Here is an 11,746-nt window from a genome sequence, read left to right as displayed (position 1 = left end):
TTAAGGAATAAAGACAGACCCAATGTTAAATTCAATAGCCTTGTTAAGCATTGTACAAATCCCTACGCGTGGAGTCTGGGAACAGTCCAACTAGTCGATTACCTATCAACTAGACTCCGTAACATGCTCTTCACTCCGTTGTCAGTTTAGCCTACATTTCACTGATCTTGGTAGCAAAAATATGTTTTATTTTGTTTCTTCAAGGCAGCTGTCAGTGATCACGTTAGACTGCATTTTTATTTTTATGGAGGTTTGATCGCGGGGAGGCACTAGTAATGTCTGCAGTTTTCGATTTGGCTATTTGTTTCAAGTGTATTACTTCATAAAAAATCTCTTTGCCATAATTCGTCATCTCTCCCATGTCTTATTCGACTAGTAGTTGTTCTGAAATGTTTATTGCTTGCCTACATTTTACTCCCTCTATGTTTAATATAACACACATATATTTATTTCGGTTGCCTATCCTGACGTGAAGTTTGTTCTATAGAAAGTATTTGACTCTWGTGACAAAATTAAGGAGATTTAARTTTGTCCCCTCAAACAATTTTTGCAGCTTTGTATAATGTTAAAAATGATGTTAAAAAAGGGTAACTACACAGTGGTGACCCGTCGTTCATGGCAGGTGAGGCAGAGCTGTTTTGAGCCCCACCTCTCCCATCAGGAGTGGTGTGTAATAGGAGTGGGGTGTAATACATTATCAGACTCAGAACATGACATTAAAACCAGTCCAATAATGTTAATGAATAGTAACACATACCAGCTTTTAAAATAGAGAAAACAACAATCATTAGGATTTCATAATCACCAATTACCATGTGAATAGTTTCACAACCTTGAAAAATGTTTTTAAATGTGTATGTTTATAACCAGTTCAATAAAATGTCAGAATTAATTAACCTACTGAACAATAACTCATTAAACCTGTTTATTTATTGTGTGTGGCCTATCAGTGGGAAAACTGGGGGTGTTTTTTCAGTTTTATACGTTTATCGAACTCTGAGATGATGGTTGACAGGGCAATTCAGAAGTCATGCTAGCCTTCCAGTTTGTTTCTACTTTTAGTTTTCAGCACGGCCATAGCAGAGAAGACACTTTCACACAGATAGGTACTGCTGGACGGTAGCATGCTTCTGATTGCATGACAAGCGAGAGCAGGATGCTCTCCGACGACGCTGCACCAGAACTATGGCAGTGTCATTTCCGGGAAGCGCATGCTCAGTCCGCGGTCAAATGACAGCTCCACCAGCTGATCCTCTTTGTTGCTTGGCAGCTTGACTCTTCACATCTCCACTCGAAAAGAGTCCTGTACCCAGTCGTCTTGTCTCCTGTTCTCCTCCGGGAAGTAGTCTCAATTTTCCCTGCAGCTTAACAAGATGTTTAACAGTTTAACAGCAATCTCTGCTTGAAGCTCATAAAAGTGACCCAACACTTTACCCTTGGAAAGCCAGCGGACCTCTGCATGATAAAGCACCMGCTGGTGCTCGCTCCTCATATCCCTACAGAAGGCCTGGAAACACCAGCTTTTTGTGGAACTCTTTTTGATATAATTGACACACTTGATCACATCCTGGAGAGTGGCGTGGAGCTCATGCACCATGTCCTTCGCTGCCAATGCCTCCCTGTGTAGGAAACAGTGGTTCCACGTCACACTCAGTGCTCTCTCCAGTATCCGCTTTACTTCTCCGGAGTGCTTTCCCTTCATGGCAGCTTCCCCATCAGTGGTCACACTGACGCACCCATCCCAGGCCAGTCCCACAGAGCCCAGGTACATATCCATTGTGTTAAAGACAGCCTCTGTGGTGGTGATGGGCAAATCAGCACTAAAAAGGAACTGTTCCTCAAAGTTATTATCCCAGACGTGTCTGACATAGACCATTAGAATTGCATGGTTAGCCACATCTGTGGATTCATCAAGCTGCAGTGCGTAATGGCCATTTGCACTGATGCGCTCTGATGTCTGACATGTCCTGGATTCTCCTCCTCACGGTGTCATTGGATAGGGGTATGGTTTTAAGTTTGTTGGTGGCTGACTCTCCCAAGATTTCAGTGCACATATCATTCGCAGCTGGGTGTATGAGATCCTCTTTGCTGGTGTGGGCTTTTTTGCACTTACCTTGTGGCCCAGCGCATTGCTATGATGTGCAAAGTGCCTTTTCTTGTACCATTCATACGTTCTTTAATGAATCTTGTGAGGCCTCCAGATATTGACATTGTCTTTTTWAAAAGTCAGCTGTCTTGTCTTTATGGCTTGGATGCTTGGTATCCAGATGCCTTTTCATTTCGGAGGGTTTCATGCTCTCATGAGCTAACAGCTCATTGCATAGGACACACAGCGGTCTACACTCACCCTGCCTGACTTCTCTATACAGTACCAGTCAAAAGTTTGGACAAACCTACTCATTCCAGGGTTTTTCTTTATTTTTACTATTTTCTACAGAATAATAGTGAAGACAACACAACTATGAAATAACACATATGGAATCATGTAGTAACCAAAAAAGTGTTCAATAAATCAAAATGTATTTGAGATTCTTTAAAGTAGCCACATGATGTAGTCACCTGGAACGCATTTCAATTAACAGGTGTGACTTGTTAAAAGTTAATTTGTGGAATTTCTTTCCTTCTTAATGCGTTTGAGCAAATCAGTTGTGTTGTGACAAGGTAGGGGTGGTATACAGAAGATATCCCTATTTGGTAAAAGACCAATAAGAAGAAGAGACTTGCTTGGGCCAAGAAACATGAGCAATGGACATTAGACCTGTGGAAATCTGTCCTTTGGTCTGATTTATTTAGAATTCAAGGCACACTTAACCAGCATGGCTACCACAGAATTCTGCAGCAATACGCTATCCAATCTGGTTTGCGCTTAGTGGGACTATCATTTGTTTTTCAATAGGACAATGACCCAACACACCTCCAGGCTGTGTAAGGGCTATTTGACCAAGAAGGAGAGTAATGGAGTGTTGCATCAGATGACCTGACCTCAACCCAATTGAGATGGTTTGGGATGAGTTGGACCGCAGAGTGAAGGAAAAGCAGCCAACAAGTGCTCAGCATATGTGGGAACTCCTTCAAGACTGTTGGAAAAGCATTCCAGGTGAAGCTGGTTGAGAGAATGCCAAGAGTGTGCAAAGCTGTCATCAAGGCAAAGGGTGGCTATTTTGAAGAATCTAAAATATTTGTTTAACACTTTTTTGGTTACTACATGATTGTGTTATTTCATAGTTTTGATGTCTTCACTATTATTCTACAATGTAGAAAATAGTAAAAAATAAAGAAAAACCCTTGAATGGGTAGGTGTGTCCAAACTTTTGACTGGTACTGTATGTAAAACCATATTTGATAAAGTCCGGGTTAATATCACTTTTAAATTATATTATAATTTAAAAGCTTCAACTGGCTTGGCAAACTCAGATTATTATCATTTGTTTTGCATATGTTGTTGTTTAGACCCTATTTTACATAATCTGAGGTGTTTGTGCCTGCCATCGATTGAGACACAGCATGCTCTTGAATACAGGGTGGGAGTCATTTCAATCAAATCAAATGTGCGGTCAAAGAGTGATTGAAATCAAATGGAACGACCCCTCGGTTTGGCGTTTATCCAAAACCCCTACAAAAAAAATAACACATTAATTTCCCCATAGYTTGGGGTGTAGGGTTTGAGCATAGCTTAAAGGTAGGGAATGGCAGTTCCTCTTCCTGCTCCATAGTCAAGTACCACGGTCTTGTAGTGGATGCGAGCTTCGACTGGAAGCCAGTGGAGTGTGCTGAGGAGCGAGTTGCTGCGTTCTGGCTAAATTGCAGTGATTTGAAGTCACAAGCGTGGAGCCAAGCCAACGGCGAGTTGCAGTAGTCCAGACAGGAGATGACAAGTGCCTGGATTAGGACCTGCGCCGCTTCCTGTGTGAGGTAGGGTCATACTCTACAGATGTTGCAGAGCATGAACCTGCAGGAGCGAGTCACTGCTTTTAATGTTTGCAGAGAACGAAAGGGTTCTTTGCACTCTGGGAAGGAGACAATGTGGAGTTGTCAACCATGATGGAGAGAACTTGAAGAGGGCAGGCCTTCCCCGGGAGGAAGAACAGCTCTGTCTTGTTGAGCTTGAGGTGGGCCAACATCCAAGCGGAGATTTCTGCTAGGCAAGCAGAGATGCGTGCTGCCACCTGGGTGTCAGAAGGGGGGGAAGGAGAAAAGTAGTTTAGTGTTATCCGCATAGCAATGATAGGAGAGACCATGTGAGAATATGACGGAGACGAGTGATTTGGTGTATAAAGAGGGCCTAGAACCGAGCAGTGGGGTACACCAGTAATGAGAGTATATGGTGCAGACACAGATCCTCTCCACGTCACCTGGCAAGAGTGGCCTGCCAGGTAGGATGCATTCCAAGAGTATACAGAGACTGAGACGCCCAGCCCTTAGAGGGTGGAGAGGAGGATCCGATGGTTCAGTGTCGAACGCAGAGGATAGATATAGTAGGATGAGAACAGAGGAGAGCAGTGAGGAGAGCCTCCGTGACACAGAGGAGAGCAGTCTCGGTTGAGTGATCTGTCTAGAACCCTGACTGGTTAGGGTCAAGAAGATTGTTCAGAGAGCGATAACGAGAGTTGGTCTSAGACAAGAAGATAGTGTCTTGTAATTGGAACATAAGGGAGGAAGTTATGTTGTGCAGAATGAGATTGGGGCATACGGGATTGAATCCTTCTTTGAAATTAATAGGGAAACATGGTACTGGAATGGGTGTATGGTAGAGAACGGTTGAACATGTATTATTATMTGAAATTATGTKGAAAGGGAGAGTTTATTTGATAGGGTTAGAGAGGTATATCTGAGATGGGGATTGGGTGGTATTTTTTTGGATGGAGGCAGTGAGGTTTGTAGGGAATTTATTTTATTTTATTAGAAATTCAYGGTTAGTTATAGAATAGTAGTAGGGAGACCGTGACCGTCCTCACACTCCACTACAGTAGGTGGCYGTKTATGCACCTTTCAGTTGGTTGCGATTCGCCAATAGAAATGTAAAGAAGAAGTAAATGGAAGTGAACATGACCAAGAACAATTTCCACGATAGCGTTTTTATTTAGATATTAACACCACAGAACTCAAAATTACTAATTTAACTGGACAGCATCACATACCTGCTCCGGGTAGTCATTAATTCGTGTTGGAGACAGGACTTGGTTGATAGATGTTATCTAGGTAACTAAGCTATATAGCAGTTAACGTTAGCTAACAATGGCTAACTGTGTGGTTTTTCACACTCAAATAGCCTCCATTATGGAGGTGCTAGCGAATGCKGCCGTGGCWGAGATCTGTAAACTCGTAGACGACGACTATGTAGTGTTTCGTTTGGAAATTTCTCAAAGCCAGAAAGAAAACAGGGSATTGCGGAGGAAACTACAGCTTCTCGAACTGAAGATGGCACGGGAGCGCGCAGAGAGGACAAGGCGAGAGCGCGTCCTCACCAGTCCTCCCAGTAGTGTCAATATTCTCGACGGACACAGAGGAATGGCAAGAGGTACAATTAGCAGAAGGCCGTTCCACTTTGTGCATGTGTCACTAGATTTGTTACACACATATGGTTAACCAGAATTGGTCAGTTTTTTTTTTCTTGGTCAGTTTTTGGACACTATACATGAATTGCCCTTATTACTATCTACCTACCTAACTATCGATCTAGCACAAAGACACTTTAATATTCTAACCAGATTTTTGATTTACTGCATTTTCTATTATTTACTAATTGAAAACAAATAGTATATAAAGAAGTTATACGAAGTGTTACCTAACATCCTTTCCAATTCTATACAGTGTCAATAGTGTACAATATATACTGTTGAGCAGTAACAGTACCTAACCTAACCACCTCTTTTCCCCCAATCACTCTCAGGTGAAGGACATCTCACTGGAGGCCATAGGCGCTTTGTGAAGCCAGCGGGACACAARYCYTGGAGAGATGACCAACCCATAGCTATAGATGAGGGGAGTGGAACCTCAACCAGGCACGTTATCATGATAGAGGTTAGTGTAATTGTGTTGCATTAAAAAGGAGATCGTTTGTAAATCAAATGTGCAGCATTTATTTCAGAAGGGCTCGCCTCAGCTATTCACTTGCTTACATGGACTAATTTGTCTGCCATAGGGGAGCTTGTGAGACTTCCCTATGACATTGTTATCCAATTCAACTCATGTACCGGTAATAACCTCCTCTCTTCTTGTGTCAGTCTGCAGATGCAGACGCTGCAGGTCCTGGGGTCAAGCAGGAGACGTCTGAAGGAGAGGAGGACCAACGGCACAGCAGAGACATCCAGACTGGAGACCCTACCATCGCTCCAGAGCCGCCCAGGCTCCGAAGCAGCATCACGGAGGTCAGTGGAACGCCGAACGCCGTCCTCAAGTCAGAGACAGACACAGAGACTTTAACTGTACCTCACAGGCTCTTACACACAGGATCTGACCACAGATCAGACCCAGTGGGGCTTGAGCGACTGGGCTGTCCTCCTGCTCCTGGCTCAGAGTATTTACCGGTATTTCACCAGAGCGAGAGGACGGTTAATTCCCATGGAGATGATGATGGTGACARATTAGACACTGGTGGTGATTCATCTTGTTCTTACGCTACAGAGATGGACCCTGGCAACATGCCCTTGGGTTTAGAGACACAGACTGATCTATCTAGAGGAGACTGGAATCGGTACAGTAGTAGTGTATACTCTGAAGGGTGCCTAGATAAGAAAGGGGAGGTTATAGTGGTAGATGAGGTGAAAGTGGAGGGCAACGCTCCTCTGACATGGAGTGCAGATGAGACTCACTTAGGACACTCACAAGGCAGAGATTTCTTAGATTACACGGAGAACTTAGAGACAAATCAAAATGTCACGACCCACTCCCCTCCACATGCTTTCAGGGATCGCAACCCAGTGTCCACGTCAATGGGGCCTTCCGATTCACACAGCCGGGTCCTTTTCGATCAGGTATTGAACTCAAACGACASGGCTAGAGCCCAGGCTCAGGGACAGGGAGCCACATCAGGCAATAGTAAAGAGAAGCGGTTCCTCTGCATGTTCTGTAACAAAGGCTTCAGTTGCCCCCAGAAGGTGGAGATCCACCAGAGGGTCCACACAGGGGTGAAACCATTCAGCTGTACCCAGTGTCACATGCGCTTCGCTGAGGCTGGCAGCCTGAAGAGGCACCAGAGGGTCCACACAGGAGAGAAACCCTTCAGCTGTACCCAGTGTCATATGTGTTTCTCCCACTCTTTCAGCCTGAAAAGGCACCAAAGGGTCCACACAGGGGACAAATCCTACAGCTGCCCTCAGTGTGAGAAGAGCTTCACCCACCAGAACCAGCTGAAGATGCACCTGACGGTCCACATGGGAGAGAGGCCGTTTGCCTGTACGCACTGCGGGAAGAGGTTCTCAGAGAGGAGCTACCTCCGGATACACCAGCAGAAAAACCATTCCACTTTATAACATAGAAAGTACCCATTCCACTCGATAGCTTCTGACTTTTCGATCAAACCCTGCATAAAAGACAGATTKATTTTCATTGTCTGCATTAAAGATCCCCAGATGCATTTGGAATAATGAGAGTAACAGATCTGTGTTGAATATTCCTGGGTAGAARATTGCATACAGACATTGTTTGATATAAGGCATATATAAGCCTAAAATGGCTCTTACATAATGTTTGTTCTGTTTAAGCTATATGATGTTCACAAATGCCTCTTTCCATGCTTCCATTGAACTACATTATTTTCCCCAATAKATTTTTTATGAGAAAATGAATGCTGTTGATGCAGATTTTTAGTTGAGATTTTACATTGACATTTTTGTCATTTAGCAGGCGCTCTTATCCAGACCGTCTTACAATTACTGCATTAAGAAAGCTGGGTGAGACAACCACATAACACAGTCGTAGCAAGTACATTTTCCCACAAAATAGTTATCAGCAGAGTCGGTGCTTTTTTTGTTGCCTGTTGTATTGGTGGGTAGGAGGCAGCGTGAGATTCATTTAAGATACTCTTTGAAAAGGTCAGGCTTCAGATTTTTTCAGAAAATGGGCAGGGACTCAGGGGGAAGGAAGCTGGTTCCACCATTGCGGTGCAAGGACAGGGAACAGCTTGGTCTGGGCTGAGTGGGAAGGGTGGGAGGGCCAAGATACCAGTGGTGGTAGCACTGAGTGCTTGGGTAGGGGTGTATGGTTTGAGCATAGCATGAAGGGAGAGAGGGTCAGCACCCCTTGCTGCTCTGAAGGCAAGCACCATGGTCTTGTAGTGGATGTGAGCTTCGACTGGGAGCCAGCTGAGTGTGCAGAGTAGCGGTGCGACATGGGAGACCTTGGAAGGGTTGAACACCAGGCGGGTTGCAGCGTTCTGGATAAGTTGCAGGGGTTTGTTAGCACAAGCAGGGAGCCCAGCCAACAGTGAGTTGAAGTAGTCTAGACGGGAGATGACAAGTTCCTAGGACCTGCGCCGAAGGGTCGTACTTTACGGATGTTGTAGAGCATGAACCTGCAGGAGCGAGTCACTGCTTTGATGTTTGCAGAGAATGACATAGTGTTGTCCAGGGTCACGCCAAGGCTCTTTGCACTGTGGGAGAGGGACACCGTGTAGTGTTCAACCGTGATGGAGCGGGCAGGCCTTCCCCAGGAGGAAGAGCACCATCTGATGAAACTGTGGGTTTACACAACTGAAGAATTTATTTTACACCAACTGTCAGAAACCATCTCAGGGAAGCGCATCTGCGTGCTTGTCATCCTCACCAGGGTCTTGACCTGACTGCAGTTCGGCATAGTAACTYACTTCAGTGTGCAAATGCTCACCTTCAATGGCCACTGGCACGCTGGAGAAGTGTGGTCTTCATGGATGAATCCTAGTTTCAAACGGGCAGATGACAGACAAGCGTGTATGGCTTAGTGTGGGTGAGCCGTTTGCTGATGTCAACGTTGTGAACAGAGTCCCCCATGGTGGGGTTGTGGTATAGGCAGGCATAAGCAACAGACAACGAATACAATTGCATTTTATCGATGAGCAATTTGAATGCACAGAGATACCGTGACGAGATCCTGAGGCCCATTGTCGTGACATTCATCGCAAGGATCTGGACACAATGCCTGGAAGCTGAAAATGTCTCAGTTCTTCCATGGCCTGCATACTCACTCTACATGTCACCCATTGATCATGTTTGGGATGCTCTGCATCGACGTGTACAACAGAGTGTTCCAGTTCCCGTCAATATCCAGCAACTTCGCACAGCCATTGACGAGGAGTAGGACAACATTCCACAGGCCAAAATCAACAGCCTGATCAACTCTATGCGAAGAAGATGTATTGTGCTGCATGAGGAAAATGGTGGTCACACCAGATACTGACTGGTTTTCTGACACACTCCCCTACCTTTTTTTAAGGTATCTGTGACCAACAGATGCATATCTGTATTCACAGTCATGTGAAATCCATAGATTAGGGTCTAATGAATTTATTTCAATTGACTGATTTCCTTATATGAACTGTAACTGAGTAACATCTTTGAAATTGCTGCATGATTCGTTTTTATATTTTTGTTCGGTATTGATGGCTTCTGACTTCTAAACTTGAAATATTGTTAATCATCAGGTATCCTATGGAATGGAGAAGTTAATGGTTATCTGTAGGAGGAATGTATATGGTGGAGTCAATTAAGGATGAATATGAGCCAGGGCTTGGAATGTTACTGAGTAAGGGAAAGGCAATCACATGGTTGCGGGCACTGATAAGGGGGGAGAGATGTGGTTTAGTGATGAATGGGGGCCGGGACAGGTCAGGTCACATTAAGGGAGAAGGAACCGTTTATTACCCACATCACTTAACTTCCTGCCTAGCAATAATGTTGCGTCTAGAGGGAAGGAGGAGACTTCACCTAAATTGGGGTATATATATTTGTTCTGGTGGGAACATGTCTTTGTCTGTTCAGCTGTCTGACCCATTGGGTGAATAAACTTGGTTTGAGCTTCAATAATCATCTGTGAGTTTTTACTCGGTTCATTTAGAACAGGCCTGGGCAACTCCAGTCCTCGGGGGCCTGATTGGTGTCACACTTTTGTTTGCTAGGGATGGGGGAAAAGTGTGACACCAATCAGGCCCACGAGGAGTGGAATTTCCCATGCCTGATTTAGAACTTAACAGTATATATTATAGCACCACGTCTGATCTCATTAATATGCTACCTTGTAGGGATGAAACGGTTACCCGTTTCACGATAAACCATGGTAAAATTCCCAACGGTTAGTATTACTGTTTCAAATTATAATCATCATTAAAACCATGTTTGATTACCGTGGTTTGAAAAACTCACGGTAAATACTGTCCAGCATCAACCAGAGTTATCAACAGTCTGACGCAGGCGCAGCATGCAACGTGGGTTTTGTTTTGTGTGAAAACATGGTGGGAGTCAGTGACAGCGCTCAAGAGATTTTTCAGCCTTCTAAGAGGACCAAATCTGAAGTGTGGTCGTATTTTGGGTTTAACAAGAGTGCTGAGGGAAACTTAATCGAAGATGGTCACCCTATCTGCAGCACATGCAAAAACAAAAAAAACTTCAAATCAACACTTCAAATCTCTTGAGTCATCTTCGTGACCACCTTCTTCGTGCTAATTTATAGCATATGCAAGCTAAGTTAACTTTTAGCTCAATGCATGGATGTGGTGACTTCAGAATGGGGGAAAATGTCATGGTTTGTCTGTCTAACTTGCTAATAGCTTGTCAATAATMTAAACTGAAGCTTTCAGTGTTACCTACTCMTTTAAAAACACTTRGTGTGTCTGCAGACTATTCGCCCATTGCACACGATAACACGTTATGTAGTTTAGTTACCCAACCAACATATTTTGTGAAGTTAAAATCCGGCAGTCGTCGACTTGGTTGTGAAAGTGTTCCAACAAGAGAAAGACTATAGACTCCTATACAAGGCTCCTGTATTTGTCAATTGTTGGGCTCATTGCAATTACTGTCACTGTCTTCTTAAGACTCATTTGTATTTATGTAAATTGTGCATGGGGGTCATTGCATATACTCATGCAACACAGAAGATGATAGACTGTGTGAGTGAATAATAATTATAATGTAACAACTAGTGATGCAGCGATATTGATATTTTCCTTGCCAAAAAAACGATATCGATAACCGATATAAAAAACATTTGCGGCCTTTTAAGCATTCTATTACAGTTAAATAGTTACACACATATGGACGCAGCGTTCTAAGGCACTGCATCTTAGTGCAAGAGGTGTCACTACAGTCCCTGGTTTGAATCCAGGCTGTATCACATCCGGCCGTGATTGGGAGTCCCATAGGGCGCCGCACAATTGGCCCAGCGTCGTCCGGGGTAGGCCATCATTGTAAATAATAATTTGTTCTTAACTGACTTGCCCAGTTAAAGGTTACACACACATCACACTGACCAAAGAGTTATTTTGTTGGTATTTACGTATGTCCCCATTAACAGTAAAACATAATCAAAACCTATTTCTTTCACTACCTTGCTGTGCTGTTTCGTTGTTCATTTGTTCAGTCGTTTCATTCTCAACCAGGATTTCTATGYAACGCCGTTGGGGTCTTGGCATGTCAAAAAAGATACACGTCAAATAAGCTTGTTGACCAATCAGGACCTGAACATGACTGCATGTCACAAAATAATTTAACGCTTTAATTCATTTTTACGTAGTTATTACACATTGATTACACTATCACTCGTATTTCATATGTCA

General features: G+C 43.8%; 1 protein-coding gene across 1 annotated transcript; it reads left to right on the top strand.

Annotated features, from left to right (window-relative positions):
- Positions 1-5,011: 5,011 nt before the first annotated feature.
- On the top strand, positions 5,012-7,787 carry LOC139028591 (uncharacterized). Its single transcript, XM_070446417.1, has 3 exons — positions 5,012-5,518; positions 5,891-6,021; positions 6,225-7,787. The coding sequence occupies exons 1-3, from the start codon at positions 5,236-5,238 to the stop codon at positions 7,470-7,472; spliced, it is 1,662 nt and encodes a 553-aa protein (XP_070302518.1). The 5' UTR covers positions 5,012-5,235; the 3' UTR covers positions 7,473-7,787.
- The last annotated feature ends 3,959 nt before the right edge of the window (positions 7,788-11,746 follow it).

Source organism: Salvelinus sp. IW2-2015, linkage group LG13 (genome assembly GCF_002910315.2).
Source record: "Salvelinus sp. IW2-2015 linkage group LG13, ASM291031v2, whole genome shotgun sequence".
Lineage (NCBI taxonomy): Eukaryota > Metazoa > Chordata > Actinopteri > Salmoniformes > Salmonidae > Salvelinus > Salvelinus sp. IW2-2015.
This window is presented reverse-complemented; position numbering and strand designations above follow the sequence as displayed.